This window comes from Ranitomeya variabilis, chromosome 7 (genome assembly GCF_051348905.1).
Source record: "Ranitomeya variabilis isolate aRanVar5 chromosome 7, aRanVar5.hap1, whole genome shotgun sequence".
Lineage (NCBI taxonomy): Eukaryota > Metazoa > Chordata > Amphibia > Anura > Dendrobatidae > Ranitomeya > Ranitomeya variabilis.
This window is the reverse complement of record NC_135238.1, coordinates 91981769-92003628: the sequence shown is the minus strand read 5'-3', so window position 1 is coordinate 92003628 and position 21860 is coordinate 91981769. Positions and strand designations below refer to the sequence as shown.

Sequence of the window (21860 nt, the reverse complement as noted above, 5' to 3'; positions counted from 1 at the left end):
GAAATGTTTGTCAGGAGACTGGCTCCTTTAAATTGGGCCTAGTTTTTAATGATGCCTTCCTTCACCTCTCATCATTTTCCACCACTAGATCACCAGGGTTCACGTGTTCCGTGCTGCTACAGTCAATTTTTTGGCAAGGATGTCTGTGATCCCAATTAAATATATTTTTAAAAATGTATCCTTATGGGGAAATGTTTGTCAGCCCATACACTTAGTGTATAGGCATTACAAGTCTAGGAGACCCGCTCCTTTAAATTGGGCCTAGTTTTTAATCAGGCCTTCCTCCACATCTCATCATTTTCCACCACTAGATCACCAGGGTTCACGGGTTCCATGCTGCCACAGACAGTCAATTTTTTGTGATTCCCATTAAATATTTTTTAAAAATGTACCCCCCAATGGGGAAATGTTTGTCAGCCCATACAGTAAGTGTATGGGCATTACAAGTCTAGGAGACCTGATCCTTTGTAATGGGAGTTTTTTATGAGTCCCTCCTCTATGTTTGTTTCAAGGGGGATTGGGGTACGTGCAAATTTGGGTCAAGGCTGCCCTTGCATTCAATGCATAAGGAAACAGTGTGGCAGGACCAACTGAATAATGTGAAGTGGGTTTTCCTGTGGCCATCCAGTACCTGGGTTCAAAGGCTTTTTGGGGTGCATATGACTTGATAGCAGGGCAGGCCTTGCAGGTAATGCATAAGTAAACAGTATGGCAGGACCAACTGAAGAATGTGAAGTGGGTTTTCATGTGGCCATCTAGTACCAGTGGTTCAAAGGCTTCTTGGGGTGAATTTGACTTGATAGCAGGGCAGACTTTGCAGGTAATATATAAGAAAATAGTATGGTAGGACCAACTGAAGAATGTGAAGTGGGCTTTCCTGTGGCCATTCAGTACCTGGGTTTAAAGGCTTCTTGGGATGCATATGACTTGATAGCAGGGCAGGCCTTGTAGGTAATACTTAAGAAAATAGTATGGCAGGACCAACTGAAGAACGTGAAGTGCCTTTTCCTGTGGTCAACCAATACCTAGGTTCAATGGCTTATTGGGGTGCATATGACTTGATAGTAGGGCAAGCCTTGTATTCAATGCAACATTTTTCTAAGTGAATGCATTTGTATTGGTTGAAAGCAATGTTAAAGTTGAAAAACGCATCAAAAATCCTGCGTGTGAACATAGCCCAAGTGGTGGAGGAACATTTTGGTCTGGGGTAAATTATTTTGCCTTATATACAAGTCATTAGCCTGGAAAGGATGTGCCTTAACATATTTCCCAGCAAAATCAATTTTGGTTTCATTTTTTTGTATGTTTTTGGGTGCACCTGTAAAAATGGTGTGAAACTCTGACAACATTGCTTACAGCTGTGACCTAGGAGTCTGAAATTCTTCCGGAGGTGATCCCCATGAAGTTCCTGTGTCATTTGAGCAGTGTTTCCATCATTTTCAGATGTTTTTAGACCTTAAAAAGACCCTCGGGGGCATCGCTGTAAAAATACTCGGGTTTCCCACAGTTTTACATTGGGCTCATTGCTCGGGTCGAGTACCAGAGTATTCCAATTTGCTCAACCCGAGCATCGAGCACCTGAGCATTTTAGTGCTCGCTCATCACTAGTAAAGGTCAAAAAACGTTGTTGAGTCTTCAGGTTCTCGGGATAGTCCCAATCAAGGACAGCATGGACCTTCTAAGTATCCATCCGAAAACCCGAAAATGACAAAAGATACCACAAAAACTGCACCTCATTGGCAGTGAAAACACATTTTTCTAGTTTGGCAAATAGTTTTTCATCCCTTAATATTCGCAGCACCTGTTTAACATGCCCCTGATATGTCTCAAAATCAGGTGAGTAAACCAAAATATCATTCAGATAGAGCACCACAATCCTGCCCACCAAATGATAAAAAATATCATTAATGAAATGTTGGAACACCACAGGTGCATTGGTCAGACAAGAAAGGCATAAACAGACTCTTGAAATGAGCCTCAGGAGTATTGAAAGCCATTTTCCTTTTATCCCCTTCTCTGATTCTAACCAGGTTTTAGGCCCCCCTTAAATCCAACTTGGAGAACACCTTAGCTCCCAAAACCTGGTTGAACAGATCTGAAATCAGAGGAAGGGGGCATGGATCTCGGATGGTAATCTGATTTAATTCTCAGAAATCTAAGAAGGGACATAGACCACCATCTTTTTTCTTCACAAAGAAGAACCCTGCCACCACAAATGAAGATGAGGGTCAGTTATGTCCCTCCTCCAGACTTGCCACAAGTCCTTCATCCTTCATGGGATGAGTGAACCCAAACTGTAAAGTTTTTTACTGTGCACCTGTGTATGTGGGAGCACTGTGCGTGTAAATACATTTTTCTAATCTGCACCCATGTCTGTGGGAGCACTGTGCATTAAAAAAATGTTTATACTCAGCACCCGTGTCTGTGGGAGTAGTGTGCCTATCAGACACTTTTTTTTTTACTCTGCACCTGTATCTGTGCGAGTACTGTATGCAAAAACACATTTTTCTACTCTGCAGTTGTATCTTTGGGAGTATTGTTCCCTTAAGCCACTTTTTTTTATCTGTACTTGTGTTTGTGGGAGTACTGTGCTTAAAAATTAATTTTTCTATGCTGCACTCATTTCTGTGGGAGTAGTGTGCTCTTAAGCCACTTTCTTTACTTTTCATTTATGTCTGTCAGAGAACTGTGCGTAAAAACAAATTTTTTTATTCTATTCTGCCCCTGTGTCTGTGGGAGTAGTTTGACTTTAAGCCACTTTTTTTTTTGCTTTGCACTGTATGTAGGATAAAAACATATGCATAAAACTGGGCATAAAAACAATTTTTTCTACACTGCACCCATGTCTGTGGGAGCAGTGTGTTTTTAAGCAACTCTTTTTTACTCTGCATCTGTGTATGTGGGAGTAGTGTGAGTATAAACAAATTTTTCTTATCTTCATCCATGTCTGTGGGACTACTGTGCATAAAAAAATTGTTCTATTCTCTACCCATGTCTGTGGGAGCACTGTGAGTATAAATAAATTGTTTTACTCCGTTCCCGTGCGAGTTTGAGTTAAAAACTCAAATAAAAAAATTAATGGCAGGAACGGATCATTCACTTGACAGACACTAGTGGTGCCAAATAGACTTCACTAATAATGGGGTCCATCAGTTTTCATTGACGATGTCTGCCATTTTACCCGAAAAACATTGCAATAGGTTTTGACATTACTTTTAAATATAAGTATTACATTTTTCACATGTTAAAGCTATTACACTTCAAATCCCAATCCATAATTCAAATCCATTTATTTGTATTAAATGGAAAATAGTTTTAGATTAATAAAGAATACAAGTTTTTCCAAGCTAGTAATGAAAAAAAATGAATAAAACATTCTAAAGTGTGAAGAAATAGTGTTGATGTAATAGCAAACTAAAGAGACTTAAAGAGACTTTATTTAAATATGAATTTACATTTATAAAAAAAAACTTTCCATGAAAAGCTGAGCGATTTGAAAACCCTTCCTCTGACAGCATGAATATATCTCTTGCCAATAAAATTCATTGTCTATGCAGTAGCCAATCACTGGCTCTGATGACAAAATCATAGCCCAAGTTGGAGTATAAAAGTACACCTAAGAAGTGCATGATTTAACATTGCAGTTTTTTTTATTTTGCTGAATTCTTATTTTTCTTAAAACATTTATTTTTTTTATAATATAAAAACTAAAAATATAGAAAAAAGATTTTTTTTTATTTTAGGGAGAACATGATAAAGGTACGTGTTTGTAGTTGTATTTACTTAGGTGTTTTTGTAGCACTTACTTCAGTGGGTCTGAACAGCAGCAATCAAGCAACAGACGACACCCTTTGCAGTTCTTGTAACTGGAGGCAGAACAGCAAATCTTCAAGGCTAGAAGCCATAAAAATGCAGATACTAAGTAAACTGCGACTGGAACAAGCACCCAACATCAGTAAGGATGCAATAAAGCATCTTTTGCCTAAAGCGCCACCATTAGAAGAGCTAATTGATCAGTATGATGTCCAAAGTGATGACAGCAGTGAAGGATCTTTGGAGGAAGATGATTATCATGCAACAACTGAAACCATTATCACTATGTCCACAGAGCGTAAGTAAAGGATAACAATAACTAGCAAGAAAACTTCTAGTTCTTTCATTCAAGAATACTAATACTGTACATTTTCTCACTACATACAACTAGGCTGCTTTCCTGGCACTGCATCCTTTCACAGTGTTGAGAACGCAATACATTTTTGTGGATTGTATTACACATGTGGAACTTGTAAGTGCCCATGTAAAATCATTGAATCACATAGGAAAAGGTTTAGAAGTAAGGGGATGTGATACATAAGTTACAGACTATTCTTGGTTGTAGCAGCTGGCTAATTTAGAAAAAAATATATAGTGTGCACGAACATTTCTGTTCTGTTTGTTGCAAACTGTCATTCTCTTTTGTGCTTAGTTTATAAATTTACTTCAGTGCTATTTAAAAAAGCACAGAACTGTTTTTATTTGTAAAAAAATGTGTGTGCTTTTTTCTATGAATGGATTATGTCTCGGATGGAAATGGATTGAAGCTTGTCTAATAACATTTATTTCAGGCAATTTTTTGTGATTTAACACTGCTTTTTACAATAACATTTATTTCTTTTACCACTTAATGGACATTTAAACTATATTTCTGTAATTTCAAGAAAGAATAGATGAAAGTTTGAAGTCATATTTGCAACATAGTGCTCTCAATGGAAGGTTTTTTGCCTATTGTATTATCAGCATAAATGTACTAAATGAGTTCTGTGGCTGGATCAAAGGTGCATATTATAAGCAAAGTTGTTATATATGCCTATGTCTTGCCATCAAATATTTGCTATTATGTGTGCAGACCACTAGGAAAATGGACAGTTATGTAAAAGAAGCCAATTTTATCTGAAGGAAAGTGGTCATTGTAACATTCAGTTAGAGGATCGATAGTCGCTCGGACGTCCTATTCTCATGAAACCAACCCTCTGAAAATGTATTATATGAAAGAAAAAAATAGGTGTCCTGGAGAACAGTAATTATATGATCCCATTCTGCAGATTGCTAATCAGTTAAGTGTCCAGGCACAAGCAGTGAATGCAAATTATTAGAAAACAATTTCATGACTCTCCTTTCTTGAGGTCAATCTATAGGCGCCATTTCTGTATAATTTATGCTTGTAATATTGAATATAATATACTAAATATATGTATATATAAATGATGAAGCAAAATAACTAGCACTATTGTACAAATGAACTGATAACCTTTGCCAATCATATACTGTAGCTGTTCATGCTGAGGAATTAGTACAGACTAATGAAAAGCCGATGAACCAGCTGCCTGCTGTTCACAGCTTCGCTCTGGCACATGGATCATGTCCCAGCTGAGCATATTTCTAAGCAGGAAAATAGCAATATCCAGCATTTATGAGTAAAAAAGCTTCTTCTTATTGGGACATAATGGGGTCATAAAATTTATTCAACTGTGAGGATCGACACAAACTCTGAACTGTTTCTGATGCACCTTGCATCCTTAAATTTGTCGCATTGCTACAACTAAGGATACATTGTGCATTTAAAATACATTAGAGTTGTGTATAATCTTAGTTTGAAAGAGTTTTTCACCGTTTTATTTTAACTTGTATAGAAAAGGCCATTAAACCATGCTGTTCAATACAACTGGATAATGATAATGTAAAGCGCTGCAGAATATGATAGTGCTATATAAAAATAAAGATTATTATTATTATGATAATGCAAAAATGTATAAATGCAAAAAGATTCATACAGAGTCATTTACAGATCTGTTAATACTTGCTATTAGTTAATTTTACCTATCTTCAACTTTCTGCACTTCTATATTTATATCTCACTTGTGTTATGTTTATAACTGTAGACCTACATTACATTGATTTACTTTAGGGTACACTAACATCCTCATCGTTATCATGCATTAATATAATAATCTTATCTTTTAGTTATCTTTTAGGAAAACATAACCCTAAGTTTTAGTATTAACAATAAGGCTTCTTTATTTATTGAATCTCTAACACCCAGTCACCCAGTATTTTACTTTTATATATGGAAAACATTTATTATAAACAGAGCAATGCAAATATTTTTTTAATTTCTATACCTTACACAGTTTTTGAGTTATTCCACTTTCTTTATTTGTCCTTTAACTTAAGCCAAGAAAAGTCTTGAATGAAATTATCATGCTTCCTATACATTCAAATAAATGCAAGTAACCCCTTCACGTCGCAGTCCTTTTTAGTTTTTGCATCTGTTTTTTGCTCCCCTTCTTCCCAGAGCCATAACATTTTTATTTTTCCGTCAATATGGCCATGTGAGGGCCTGTTTTATGCAGGACGAGTTGTACTTTTGAATTACACCATTGGTTTTACTATATCATGTACTTGAAAAGAGGAAAATAATTACAAGTGGTGTCAAATTGCAAAAAAAGTGTAATTCCACAGCTGTTTTTTGGATTTTTTTTACCATGTTCACCAAATGCTAAAGCTGGCCTGCCATTATGATTCTCCAGGTCATTATGAGTTTGTGGTTATCAAACATGTATAGGTTGTTTTTTATTTAACTGGTGAAAAAAAATTGAAAGTTTGTTTAACCCCTTTCTGACATCTGACGTACTATCCCGTCGAGGTGGGGTGGGCCCGTATGACCACCGACGGGATAGTACGTCATACGCGATCGGCCGCGTTCACGTGGGGAGCGCGGCCGATCGCGGCCGGGTGTCAGCTGCATATCGCAGCTGACATCCGGCACTATGTGCCAGGAGCGGTCACGGACCGCCCCCGGCACATTAACCCCCGGCACACCGCGATCAAACATGATCGCGGTGTACCGGCGGTATAGGGAAGCATCGCGCAGGGAGGGGGCTCCCTGCGGGCTTCCCTGAGACCCCCGCAGCAACGCGATGTGATCGGGTTGCTCCGAGGGTCTCCTACCTCCCTCCTCGCCGCAGGTCCCAGATCCAAGATGGCCACGACATCCAGGTCCTGCAGGGAGGGAGGTGGCTTACCGAGTGCCTGCTCAGAGCAGGCGCTTGGTAAGCCTGCAGCCCTGCACAGCAGATCGCCGATCTGACAGAGTGCTGTGCACACTGTCAGATCACCGATCTGTAATGTCCCCCCCTGGGACAAAGTAAAAAAGTTAAAAAAAAAATTTCCACATGTGTAAAAAAACAAATAAAAAATAAATTCCTAAATAAAGAAAAAAAATATATATATTATTCCCATAAATACATTTCTTTATCTAAATAAAAAAAACAAAACATAAAAGTACACATATTTAGTATCGCCGCGTCCGTAACGACCCAACCTATAAAACTGTCCCACTAGTTAACCCCTTCAGTAAACACCGTGAGGAAAAAAAAAAAACCGAGGCAAAAAACAACGCTTTATTACCATACTGCCGAACAAAAAGTGGAATAACACGCGATCAAAAAGACAGATATAAATAACCATAGTACCGCTGAAAACATCATCTTGTCCCGCAAAACACAAGCTGCCATACAGCATCATCAGTAAAAAATTAAAAAAGTTATAGTCCTGAGAATAAAGCGATACCAAAATAATTATTTTTTCTATAAAATAGCTTTTATCATATAAAAGCGCCAAAACATAAAAAAAATATAAATGAGGTATCGCTGTAATCGTACTGACCCGAAGAATAAAACTGCTTTATCAATTTTACCAAACGCGGAACGGTATAAACGCCTCCCCCAAAAGAAATTCATGAATAGCTGGTTTTTGATCATTCTGCCTCACAAAAATCGGAATAAAAAGCGATCAAAAAATGTCATATGCCCGAAAATGTTACCAATAAAAACGTCAACTCGTCCCGCAAAAAACAGTACCTCACATGACTCTGTGGACTCAAATATGGAAAAATTACAGCTTTCAAAATGTGGTAACGCAAAAAATATTTTTTGCAATAAAAAGCGTCTTTCAGTGTGTGACGGCTGCCAATCATAAAAATCCGCTAAATAACCCGCTATAAAAGTAAATCAAACCCCCCTTCATCACCCCCTTAGTTAGAGAAAAATAAAAAAATAAAAAAAATGTATTTATTTCCATTTTCCCATTAGGGTTAGGGCTAGGGTTAGGGTTAGGGCTAGGGTTAGGGCTAGGGTTAGGGTTAGGGCTAGGGTTAGGGCTAGGGTTAGGGTTAGGGCTAGGGTTAGGGCTAGGGTTATTGCTAGGGTTATTGCTAGGGTTAGGGCTAGGGTTATTGCTAAGGTTAGGGCTAGGGTTAGGGCTAGGTTTAGGGCTAGGGTTATTGCTAGGGTTAGGGCTAGGGTTAGGGCTAGGGTTAGGGCTAGGGTTAAGGCTACAGTTAGGGTTGGGGCTAAAGTTAGGGTTAGGGTTTGGATTACATTTACGGTTGGGAATAGGGTTGGGATTAGGGTTAGGGGTGTGTCAGGGTTAGGGGTGTGGTTAGGGTTACCGTTTGGATTAGGGTAAGGGGTGTGTTTGGATTAGGGTTTCAGTTATAATTGGGGGGTTTCCACTGTTTAGGCACATCAGGGGCTCTCCAAACGGGACATGGCATCCGATCTCAATTCCAGACAATTCTGCGTTGAAAAAGTAAAACAGTGCTCCTTCCCTTCAGAGCTCTCCCGTGCGCCCAAACAGGGGTTTACCCCAAAATATGGGGTATCGGCGTACTCAGGACAAATTGGACAACATCTTTTGGGGTCCAATTTATCCTGTTACCCTTGGGAAAATACAAAACTGGGGGCTAAAAAATAAGTTTTGTGAAAAAAATAAAAAAATTTATTTTCACGGCTCTGCATTATAAACAGTAGTGAAACACTTGGGAGTTCAAAGTTCTCACAACACATCTAGATAAGTTCCTTGGGAGGTCTAGTTTCCAATTTGGGGTCACTTGTGGGGGGTTTCTACTGTTTGGGTACATCAGGGGCTCTGCAAATGCAATGTGACGCCTGCAGACCAATCCATTTAAGTCTGCATTCCAAATGGCGCTCCTTCCCTTCCGAGCTCTGTCATGCGCCCAAACAGTGGTTCCCCCCCCACATATGGGGTATCAGCGTACTCAGAACAAATTGGACAACAACTTTTGGGGTCCAATTTATTATGTTACCCTTGTAAAAATACAAAGCTGGGGGCTAAAAAATCATTTCTGTGAAAAAAAAGAGGAATTTTTATTTTCATATTTTCACGGCTCTGCGTTATAAACTGTAGTGAAACACTTGGGGGTTCAAAGTTCTCACAACACATCTAGATAAGTTCCTTGGGAGGTCTAGTTTCCAATTTGGGGTCACTTGTGGGGGGTTTCTACTGTTTGGGTACATCAGGGGCTCTGCAAATGCAACGTGATGCCTGCAGACCAATCCATTTAAGTCTGCATTCCAAATGGCGCTCCTTCCCTTCCGAGCTCTGTCATGCGCCCAAACAGTGGTTCCCCCCCACATATGGGGTATCAGTGTACTCAGAACAAATTGGACAACAACTTTTGGGGTCCAATTTAGCATGTTACCCTTGTAAAAATACAAAGCTGGGGGCTAAAAAATCATTTCTGTGAAAAAAAAGAGGAATTTTTATTTTCACGGCTCTGCATTATAAACTGTAGTGAAACACTTGGGGGTTCAAAGCTCTCAAAACACATCTAGATAAGTTCCTTAGGGGGTCTACTTTCCAAAATGGTGTCACTTGTGGGGGGTTTTAATGTTTAGGCACATCAGGGGCTCTCCAAACGCAACATGGCGTCCCATCTTAATTCCAGTCAATTTTGCATTGAAAAGTAAAATAGCGCTCCTTCCCTTCCGAGCTCTGCGATGCGCCCAAACAGTGGTTTGCCCCCACATATGGGGTATCGTCATACTCAGGACAAATTGCACAACAACTATTGTGGTCTAATTTCTTTTCTTACCATTGGGAAAATAAAAAAATGGGGGCAAAAAGATCATTTTTGTGAAAAAATATGATTTTTTATTTTTACGGCTCTGCATTATAAACTTCTGTGAAGCACTTGTTAGGTCAAAGTGCTCACCACACATCTAGATAAGTTCCTTAGGGGGTCTACTTTCCAAAATGGTGTCAGTTGTGGGGGGTTTCAATGTTTCGGCACATCAGGGGCTATCCAAACGCAACATGGCGTCCCATGTCAATTCCAGTCAATTTTGCATTGAAAAGTCAAATGGCGCTCCTTTCCTTCCGAGCTCTGCCATGCGCCCAAACAGTGGTTTACCCCCACATATCGGGTAATAGTGTACTCAGGACAAATTGTGCAACAACTTTTGGGGTCCATTTTCTCCTGTTACCCTTGGTAAAATAAAACAAATTGGAGCTGAAATAAATTTTGTGTAAATAAAAATGAACATTTAACTTTTTTTCAAACATTCCAAAAATTCCTGTGAAACACCTGAAGGGTTAATAAATTTCTTGAATGTGGTTTTAAGCACCTTGAGGGGTGCAGTTTTTAGAATGGTGTCACACTTGGGTATTTTCTGTCATATAGACCCCTCAAAATGACTTCAAATGAGATGTGGTCCCTGAAAAAAAATGAGAAATTGCTGGTCAATTTTTAACCCTTATAACTCAATAACAAAAAAAAATTTGGTTCCAAAATTGTGCTGATGTAAAGTAGACATGTGGGAAATGTTACTTATTAAGTATTTTGCGTGACATATGTCTGTGATTTAAAGGCATAAAAATTCAAAGTTGGAAAATTGCGAAATTTTCAAAATTTTCGCCAAATATCCGTTTTTTTAACAAATAAACGCAAGTTATATCGAAGAAATTTTACCACTATCATGAAGTACTATATGTCACGAGAAAATAATGTCAGAATCGCCAAGATCCGTTGAAGCGTTCCAGAGTTATAACCTCATAAAGGGACAGTGGTCAGAATTGTAAAAATTGGCCTGGTCATTAACGTGCAAACCACCCTTGGGGGTGAAGGGGTTAAAAAAAAAATTGTCATTTTACATGATCCGTAGCATCTCCACTTTTCATGATCTCGGGTTTGGTAAGGGCTTATTTTTTGTGTGCCGAGATTATGTTTTTAATGATACCAATTTGGTGTGGATGCGATCTTTTGATCGCCCATTATTGCATTTTAATGCAATGTCGTGGCAATCCAAAAAACTTAATTCTGGGTTTTTACTTTTTTTTTGCCGTTTACCGATCAGATTCATTCTTTTTTTATATTGATAGATCGTGTGATTCTGAATGTGGCGATACCAAATATGTGTATTTTTTTATTATTATTGTTTTATTTTGAATGGGGCAAATGGGGGCTGATTTGAAATTTTATTTTTAAAAACTTTTTTTTTCCTTTTTCTGCAAGCTTCAATAGTCTCTATGGGAAACTAGAAGCTACAGTTGTCTGATCGCCTCTGCTACACACAGGCCATGATCAGATCGCCTGTGTGTAGCAGAAATGCTCACTTACTATGAGCTCCGGCTGACCTCTAGGCAGCGCTTATAGTGTGACGCCCGGGAGACCGAGGTACCCAGCACCAGATCAATGAGGTCCGTCTCTTGAGGGGGATGTCACTAGTGGCTTGACCAGGTGCTGTGGCCTCAGGCGATGCACAGTATAAGGGATATCATGAAGGAACAGACACTTACTTGATCAGCAGCAGGTCCTCTCAGCTGTGATGACCCCGATCCTGGATTGATGGCTATTGTCCAAATGAAAGACTGAGGCGCTGAAACGTTTAACCAGTTTACTTCAACAAAAAGGGATTTGTGACCAACACTGTCACCGGAGTCTGTATAAGAACTCTGAATTTACTTTGACCCTGTTAGGATTTCCACCTCTTATTATGCGCAGTTTCTGTATGGCCCTGCTGCTGTATGTGAACTGGCTGCCGGCCCAATCTGTCTCTTCTATGCTCTGGTTCGACGGACAACCCGAGTCCTTTTTGTCGGCTTACCCCCTCTGGGAGTACCGCTGAACTCTGTGTCTGTTGCTGCGTCTTACCCTGGTGAAGCTGATATCACCTCAATTCCTTCCAGTTGCTGTATTATATGTAATGAATATAGCCACGGATCCAGTATCCATCTCTGCGCCTATTCTGGGTAGAGGTTATTGCTACCCGGTTCTCACAATGTCCTTTTTCTCTATTCCTCTTTTCTTACTATGGGTATTACGGGCCTATAATCCGTCATAGGGCTGTTAGGAATTCAGTTATACGACCTCTCACTTTAAGCTCCTCAACCCAACTGCCAGTCTTTTTCTCAGACCAGAATAGATCAAGGGGAGTCTCTGGAGCTCCCCCTTCTGGCCGGAGATGGTAGTGCAGTCTTGCTATTCTAGTATTTGTATTTGGTGTCAATAACTATTTTTGTGGCAAATACCCCTAGGGGCGCCACATCCCCCCTTAGTTAAGAACAGTACTCCGGGACTGTGGGATGATAACATTTTGAAATAACAATTGATATATACAGAGTCTTAAAAATGAAAAGTTACAAAAACCACTCAAAGAAACAAAAAAAATGGAATTTTGTAAAAAGTCACTTCAAATAGCGTCCATTAATACAGTTCTATCCTTGAAGGTACTAGGAAGCAAAGTTCACAAAGCAGTCTTTCCGGAGCTTTGATTTAGTGTTTCTGGGCTGATAAAAAGTTCAAGAATATGCAAAAAGTTCATACAGGTAAGTCTCTGTAGGTACTGGGCTTAAACGTTACAGAACGATAACAATGACTATAGTCTTATAGTTGGTAATCCGCATACCTGGCTGGTAATTGACCCTGGGTACTACGCTGGGATCTACGTAATAGCGGTGTCTCTTTATGTGGTGTACTACTGTCTACTGCGGATATAGTATCTGCCCTCTCTGCTAAAGATAATTCCACCACTATGGGGTTGGCAAGTCCACCGTGAATGGGATCACTCTGATCAGGAATCTGTTCTTCCTGACCTGGAACCTCTTGTAGTACGGGGTCAGCCTCTTCCTGTCTTGGGACTTCTAATATTGGATTCGGTGTTGGATAAAAGGCCACCATGGGAACCACTACTGCACCATGGTATGTTAGTAGGGTTTTGGGAAAGTCTCCTATACAGGTGTGATACATTTCCTCTTCTTTTTCCTTTACTGGTTGAACCTGTATAGGTTGAATAGCTTCTGTTTCTGGCTGGACAACTTCTGGCTCTTTCAACGTTTCCGGACATAATTTAAGATTGTCTCTTGACACTAGTACAGATGTTGAACCTCCATTTTTGCTAATGAGACACATTTTAGGATTATCCATTCTTGTTGGTAAAACTGTGTAGGGTACGGCTTCCCACTGATTATCCAGTTTATTGGTTCGATGATTCCTCTTGAGTACTTGGTCACCCGGTCTTAATGGAGTTGCTAGAGCATTCTGGTTGAAAGTTTGCTCTTGTCTTTCTCTGGTTTGCTGGAGGCTTCTTTCCACACTCTCTTGTACTTGGCAATACTGCTTTTGCCATACGACATCCCAATTGGAGTCTTGAACTTCTGCATCTGGTTTCAGAATTCCCATTTTTAGATCGATTGGCAATTGGCCGGGTCTTGCACGCATAAGATAAGCTGGGGTGCAGTTGGTAGAGCTCACCGGGACATGATTATACAGATCCACCAAGTCAGGCAATTTCTCTGGCCATTGATTCCTTTCCGTTTCAGGTAAAGTCTTTAGTAGCTCTATCACAATATGGTTCATCTTCTCACATAAGCCGTTTGTTTGCGGATGATAGGCCGTCGTCCGGATCTTTTTGCAACCATACATATTACAGAATTCTCTGAAGATCTCTGATTCAAAGGATGTACCCTGGTCAGTGAGAACCTGTTCCGGATATCCATGGGGTCTACAAAAGTACGTTTGGAATGCTTTGGGTGCTGTTTTTGCAGTCAGATCTTTTACAGGTACTACTACCAAGAAGCGCGAATAATGATCCACGATGATCAAGGCATATACGTAACCGGACCGGCTCGGTGTCAACTTCACGTCGTCCATGGCTACCATTTCAAGTGGTTGTTTGGTGATTATGGGCTGCAGTGGTGCTCTTTGGCTCTTTTGATCGTTCCTTCTGAGGTTGCACGGGCCACAGTTTCTACACCACTGTTCGATTGATTTTCTCATCCCGACCCAATAAAATCTTTCTCTCAGAAGTACTTCTAGCTTTTTCCAACCAAAGTGACCAGCATCATTGTAGTAAGCCTCGAGGACCATCCTCACATCTTGTTTAGGCATGATAATCTGCCAAACCAATTCATGTGTTTTCGGATTGGTGTATCTTCTACAGAGTTTCCCTTGATACAGGAACATTTTGCCTCTCTCTTTCCAGAGTTGATGCATCTCTTCTGGGGCATCCTCATTGGGATATGCACTTTGCTCAGTCAATAGTTCCTTCACTAGCTTCACAGCCGGATTGCTATATTGGGTGTCAGCCCATCTATGGTGTGCTAACGGATTAAAATTCACTTCTTGTTGTTTCTGATAGGTATTTGACTGACGATGTTTTACCTTGGGCTGATGAAAGGCTGGTAGTTCAATTTCTTCAAGCTCCCCTGCTTCTTCTTCTACATCTCTCAAGTGTGGCATCCGGGATAGGGCATCGGCATTTCCATTTGTGCGACCTGATCGATGCTTGATCACGAAGTTGTAATTAGATAACCGGGCTATCCATCGCTGTTCTAACGCACCTAATTTAGCCGTGTCTAAGTGGGTCAATGGATTGTTGTCAGTATAGACAATAAATTCTGCACCGGTCAAATAGTGTTTGAAACGTTCAGTCACAGCCCAAACTACTGCCAGTAGCTCCAATATGAAAGAGCTATAATTTTTAGAATTTCTTTCAGTAGGCCGGAGTTTTCTACTTGCAAAGGCGATGACTTTCTCCCGACCTTCTTGCTTTTGTGACAGCACCACTCCCAATCCCACATTACTGGCATCGGTGTAGAGGATGAAAGGTTGATGGTAATCCGGGTACGCCAGAACTTCTTCTCCGGTTAGTGCCTTCTTTAGTTGTTCAAAGGAGTCTTCTATTTCGTCGTTCCACTGAAAAGGAGGGTTTCGGTTTGAAGGTTTCTTCGTCTGCCCTATCAAAGTATCTTGCAAGGGCGCTGCCAATTTGGTAAATCCTTTTATAAATCTACGATAGTAACCCACTAATCCCAAGAATTGCCTAACTTCTTTTACGTTGGTAGGTTTTGGCCAATCCCTTATGGCAGTTATTTTCTCGGGATCCGGTGCTACTCCCTCCGAACTCACGATGTACCCTAAGTATTGTACCTTTGGCTTGAGAAGGTGACATTTGGATGGTTTGATTTTCATACCATACTTGATAAGGCTTCGGACACCTCTGCCAGGTCTGTTAAGTGCTGTTCGTAAGTCTTTGAGTAGACGATCACATCATCTAGGTACAGGAGGACGGTCTCGAAGTTCTTGTGTCCAAGGCAACATTCCATCAGACACTGGAAAGTACCGGATGTGTTGCAGAGTCCGAACGGCATGCGATTAAATTCGCTTAGACCCATTGGTGTGGTGAATGCCGTTTTTTCTTTATCTCTCTCAGCCACAGGGACTTGCCAATACCCGCTTGTTAAGTCTAAGGTGGAAAAAAAAATTAGCAGATTTCAAAGCAGTCAAGGACTCTTCTATCCTATGCAAGGGATAGGCGTCTTTATGGGTGATATTATTAATCCGCCGGTAGTCTACGCACATTCTCATGGTTCCGTCCTTTTTTTTGACAATCACCAGAGGGGCCGCCCAAGGGCTACAACTATCTCTTATTACCCCGGCCTGTTTCATCTCTCTCAGCATGTCCTTCGCGCATTGATAGTGAGCGGGCGGTATGGGTCTATATCTTTCTTTTATCGGGGGATGGTCACCGGTGGGGATTGTATGTTCCACCCCTTCTATCCGTCCGAAGTCTAATGGGTGTTTACTGAAGACCTGTTCATATTCCGTCACTAATCTATACACCCCTTGTCTTTGATGGGTAGGTGTTGAATCTACACCCACATCGAGCTGTTGGCACCATTCCTCCGATTCTCCATCTGAGCCGTTATTTTCCACCTGACAGGTCGATTCTAAGGGCTCAACGGTTGTGATGGCATTGTTGTCAACAGTATATAACTTTGCCACTGTAGTGTACCTTGGCAAAGTGACCTCTTCCTCTCCACAGTTCAAAAGTCGTACCGGCACCCGTCCCCGGTGTACCTCGACCACCCCTCGTGCCGTGAGTATAGTGGGCCTGCTGTCGGTGTACGCTGGTTCTATTAAGGCTTGATAGTCTCATCCTTTAGTACCAATGGCCGCTCTACACCATACCAGCATTTCTGTTTTTGGTGGGATTACAATAGATGTTGGATCACTCACCCTCACACTGCCGATTTCTCCACCTGCAACGTCTATCTGTTGCCTTAACATTAATACTTTTATTTCCCTCCGGAGAACTCTCTGCTGGCAGGATCGGGCAGTTTCAGCAATTTGTTGTAAGACAGAAATAACTTCGGAAAAGCAGTTCTCTAACACATTCATTCCTATCAATACAGTTGGTTCACAGTTCTGTCGGTCGACATCAACGACAATTATACCCTGTTTCTTCAATTCTGCTTTACCAATCTTTATGGTCATCTCCCTGAATCCTAGTTTCGGTACCAACTTACGATTACTGGCCCATATATCTAGTTCAACATCAGAGGGTCTTTTATCAATATCTACCTCAGCCCAGTACCTCTTATAAAGGATATATGGTATAGATGAAATCTGGGAACCTGTATCCAGCAAAGCGTTGAGGGGAATTCCGTCCAGCACGATAGGGATGATGGGTCGTCCTCCGATGTACCTGTCATGCCAGGGTGTTGGGCCTTGAAAATTCATTCCTGCGAAGCGGCCCGCATTCCCAGGGGATTCCCGTTTAAATCACAATTTCGTGCAAAGTGGCCTGGCTGCTGGCAACGGCGGCAAATGGGCTGTCCATCCGGTTGGTAGCGGTCACGGGGTCATCCTCTCCATGTCGAGTATCTCCGGGACCTCATCCATGGAACATCCTCTCTACGGTTTGCCAACTCCATCTTGGGTTCTCTCATCTCCTGCATGGTTTTAGCCATTATAATACCAAAACAAGGCAACATGCTAGATACTAAGAGAGGTGAAATAGCGCTAAATAGTGCCAAACTACCCCTCACCATAAGAAACCAACTCCATATAGGCCAGAGAAGAAAAGGAGAGACTTTGGAGTATATAGGTAATAAATACTTTATTGATATAAATACATAACAGTAATCCGTACAAAAACGGATAATTACTAAAATACACAACCAGGATGGTAAAAAGAGTGAGTGGGGATCACCGTGTGTGCGTCACCTGTGGTGCCAGCATGAAAAACATACTTGGTAAGAGGCCTATTGCTATAGTAGCATGTGAGTCCATAAGCCAGCCTGGCGTGAAAGTGACAAATAGTAAAGGTAACTCTTACCGCTGCTGGGCACCAGAGTGGCGCACACCCGGACAGATCCTTAGGCACAGTCCCCGACGCGCGTTTTGCCCACGATTTTAAGTTGCTTTATCAAGGGGAGATGCCCCTGAACGTGCCCGCCATCTTTTAAATGCGGCCGACCGGACCCCATGTGACCGGTCACATGTAGTGCGGCAGCCAATAGAGGCTGGATGTATCGGCGCGTGCGCACGCCGCACGCCGAGCCCCATACCATAGAGGGCGTCATGCATCGCTGGCGCGCCTGGGACCAAGGACCCAGAGCGCACGCGCGAGGCAGAGGAGACGCCGCCATGGGAAAGGACAGGGAGAGAGGCGGCGCACGCGCACTCCAGCGGATCAATCTTTAAATATACTTAAGGGGTAAGAACTCCTTATAAGCTCAAAAGGAGCCGAAGAATCAATATCACAGGTAAATATACTACATAAGAAACAATAAGTGGCATAAGTAGAACAAGCCGCACAGTTAATAAGCATATCCACCGCAAAGAAAAACAAATAACAGCAATATGAGACATCAAAGTTGAAAGACAAATCAAGTCCGTTTTGCTGTGGAGCGGTGGAGCTTGCAATATGCTGGGAATCATTTACGGCCAGAGATAATATAAATATAAGATGGTGCAGGACACACTCAGGCATCAATACGTTAAAACTGCAAGAAATAGATATATAATCAAGAAAAAGAAAACCATTAATGAATAAATAAAAACAGATAAAAACCATACTAGGATCCTACGTGGATACCCACCCACGGGGAAAGATGGTACAGAGGGCACAATAATGGTGGAGCCGACAAGAGCATAATTGAAAACACAATACTACATAATATATACTTAATCAGAGTATGTCAAGGATTTTACAGTAATGGTACCACCCACTAAGGCCTTCACAAGAAGGAGGAAAAGCTTAAGGATTCGTTAAGTCCTTTAGGTGTCATCGTATCCACTCGGACAATCCAGCTAGCCTGACGTTGGGCCAGAACCCTTTTATAATTACCACCTCTTAGTCCCAATTGAATATTCTCGATGCCTCTGACCTGAAGAGTCCTCGCATCACAATCGTGAAACAGTTTGAAATGGCGAGGAATAGTCTTCAGGTCAGAGGCATCCTTTACAGTACTGGCCTCCTGTATGTCCCTGACGTGTTCACGGACACGTATCCGTAACTCCCTGGATGTCAGTCCTATGTAAATCAAAGGACATCCACATGTGGCGTAATACACCACATTGGATGTGCCGCAAGTGATACGCTGCCGAATGGAAAATTCCTTACTGCCATCAGAGGATTTGAAGGTGGTAGCCCGAACAATGTTTTCACACGCCAGGCAATGGCCACACTGAAAGGAGCCCAAAATCGGGCCCCTAGTGCTAAAAGGGTTGGTATAAGGTGCGATATAGTGGCTACGGACAAGTAGGTTACTTAGGTTTGGGGATCTTTTTGCAGTCATTAGAGGGAAGTCACCCAGTGCCTGTGCAAGGGAAGGTTCGGTCTTTAAAACCGGCCAATGTTTTTTTAAAATCTCTCTCATATGAGACCATTCATGGTTGTAAGTTGTTATGAACCTAACCCTGTCATCATTTGACCCTCTTCCACGTTTGCTGCCTTTAGCGTATAGGAGGTCTTTCCGATGTGTCCGCCTGGCCCTATCGAAGCCCCTCTTGATGCTTCTCCGGCTGTATCCTCGATCCCTAAAGCGTCTCTCCAAGTCAACCACCCGTGCCACAAACCTATCCTCTGTAGAGCAAATCCGCCTCATTCTAAGGAACTGTCCGACCGGGACAGCCCCAATGGTGGAGGGATTATGTGCAGAATCAGCACTTAATAGCGCATTGACAGATGTCGACTTCCTGAATACGTCAGTCTGAATATGACGGGTAGTGTCAATTTCCAACGTAACATCCAGGAAGTCAATGCGCTGTAGATCAAAATTATACGTCAGCCTGATGTTGAATGGGTTAGCATCAAGCTCCCTCATAAAATCCTCGAGCTGCCGCGCCGTCCCCGCCCACAGAAAAAGGACGTCGTCTATATATCTGAGCCAGCACAGCACATGGACAGCGGCCTGCATCCCCCCATCACCAAAAATGTGCCTCTCCCATGAGCCCAGGAAGAGGTTGGCGTATGAGGGGGCACAGGCAGCGCCCATGGCCGTGCCACGCTTCTGCAGATAAAATGCGTCCTTAAAGGTAAAAAAATTATGGGTCAGGGCAAAGCGCAGCAGCTCAAGGATTAATTCACACATGGGGCTGCCCAGGTCGGAGGCCCCCAAGAAGAGGCGGACTGCTGCCAACCCATGTTCATGATCAATACACGTGTATAATGTCTGTACATCAGCGGTGACTAGGAGGACGCCAGGCTCCACAAAGATGCCGTCAACCCGTGTAAGGACGTCCGTCGTGTCCCTGACGTATGATGGTAATATTTCTACGAGAGGTTTTAAAAAGAAGTCTATGAATTTGCAGATTGGGTCACATAGACCCTCAATGCCCGACACGATCGGACGTCCCGGTGGGTTGACGGGATCCTTGTGGACCTTCGGGAGCAGGTAAAAAGTTGGTATCCATGGGAACCTCATCGTTAAACCATCTAGCACCCTCCTGTCAATGATGCCATCCTCAAAAGCCCTACCAAGAATGGCCTGGAGCTGAGAGGAGAAGGAAGACAAAGGGCTATGTGTCAATTTAACATATGTGGAGGTATCCCGCAACTGGCGGAAAACCTCTTTCTCATATTTATCACATGGCCAGATGACTATGTTCCCCCCTTTGTCAGCTGGTTTAATAATAATGTCCTTAAAGGACTGTAGTTCTTTTATAGCATCCCTTTGCTTACGTGTAAGATTGTCAAATCTACGTCTGGAAGATAATAATTTAGGATCCTCAGTAACCAGACGGGTAAAAATATCCACGGCTGGACACAGTGACAAAGGGGGGAACCTAGTCGACCTGGGCATGCATGTAGGTGGAAGCCTACCTTGAGAGTCACTTGACTGTTCCTCCAGAAGATCTTCCAAAGCCTGTAAGGCCTCCCTCTCCATCTCAGATGAAAGCCCCTGGTCAGAATTATTCCTATGGTACAGTTTTTTGAATATAAGCTTCCGAGAAAACAAATGAAGATCCTTCAGGGCAAATCAAAAGAATTAGTTGGTGAGAAAATCAAAGCCCTACTCAGGACCTCAACCTGAGCAGCAGAAAGGGACCGAGTAGACAAATTCAGTACCTGAAGACCCCCACTGTTATTGGTCCCCAGTTGTTTATTTGCCACAGTCACAGCCTTAGACGCTTGTCTTGTCGTCATCTTTTTAGTGTGTGGCTGTGATCCAGATTGCTCTCCCCTTCCTTCCATCCGTGGGGTATACCCATCCTCAGAGGGGGCGTTGGATCGAGTTGATCTTGAGCGGGATCTAGAGCTCGAGATGTTTCTGAAGCGAGAGCGTGACCGATCACTTGTGCCACGCCATCTATAAACGTTCGAAGTTTGCTTATCTTGTACATCCCGCTTGAATTTTTTTGATTTCTGGCCTTGGATCTCATTGACCCATTTCTGCATTTCAGTGTCTATATCTTCATTTAGTTTTTTGAGGGCTTCCCCCGACATGTCTTTTTTAAGTTTCGTTTGAATCTTCTCAATCTCGGTCTCAATTGCGTCGAGTTTAGAGGAGTCCAGGCCTTTCAGTAGTGTCATATACCCGATAGAGCATGTATTAGAAAGCTCTTCCCATCTATTCTTAAAAGCTTCATCTATAATCGGGAAAGATGGAAAAACCTGGACTCTAAGTCCACGGGGGATCAGCCCCCCTCCAGATATTTCTCGAGGAAGGCATGGTTCCACCATACTCTGGTCCTCCTCTTTAGAAGGTCCTTAAAACATCTTATGGTCTCCTGTAAATCACCACCAGCACCCTCTAGTCCCCCATTAAAACCATCCTTGAATGTATTATCATTAATTTGAGCACGCCATGTAGAGTCTCGTGCTCTGAAGTCCATAGTGGGCCTGCAAAAGACTGTGATAAACACAGAAATAATAATAATACCAAAACAAGGCAACATGCTAGATACTAAGAGAGATGAAATAGCGCTAAATAGTGCCAAACTACCCCTCACCATAAGAAACCAACTCCATATAGGCCATAGAAGAAAAGGAGAGACTTTGGAGTATATAGGTAATAAATACTTTATTGATATAAATACACAACAGTAATCCGTACAAAAACGGATAATTACTAAAATACACAACCAGGATGGTAAAAAGAGTGAGTGGGGATCACCGTGTGTGCGTCACCTGTGGTGCCAGCATGAAAAACATACTTGGTAAGAGGCCTATTGCTATAGTAGCATGTGAGTCCATAAGCCAGCCTGGCGTGAAAGTGACAAATAGTAAAGG

The 21860-nt window shown here is 42.0% G+C and overlaps 1 protein-coding gene across 1 annotated transcript in view; it reads left to right on the top strand.

The window, feature by feature from the left end:
* The first annotated feature begins 3649 nt into the window (after positions 1–3649).
* The window catches only part of LOC143786153 (growth/differentiation factor 8-like), a 55598-nt gene continuing 37387 nt past the window's right edge, over positions 3650–21860 (top strand). Inside the window, exon 1 of the mRNA XM_077275442.1 lies at positions 3650–4111. Within this exon, the coding sequence (XP_077131557.1) occupies positions 3751–4111 (361 nt within the window). The 5' untranslated portion in view covers positions 3650–3750. The remainder of the gene's footprint in view (positions 4112–21860) is intronic.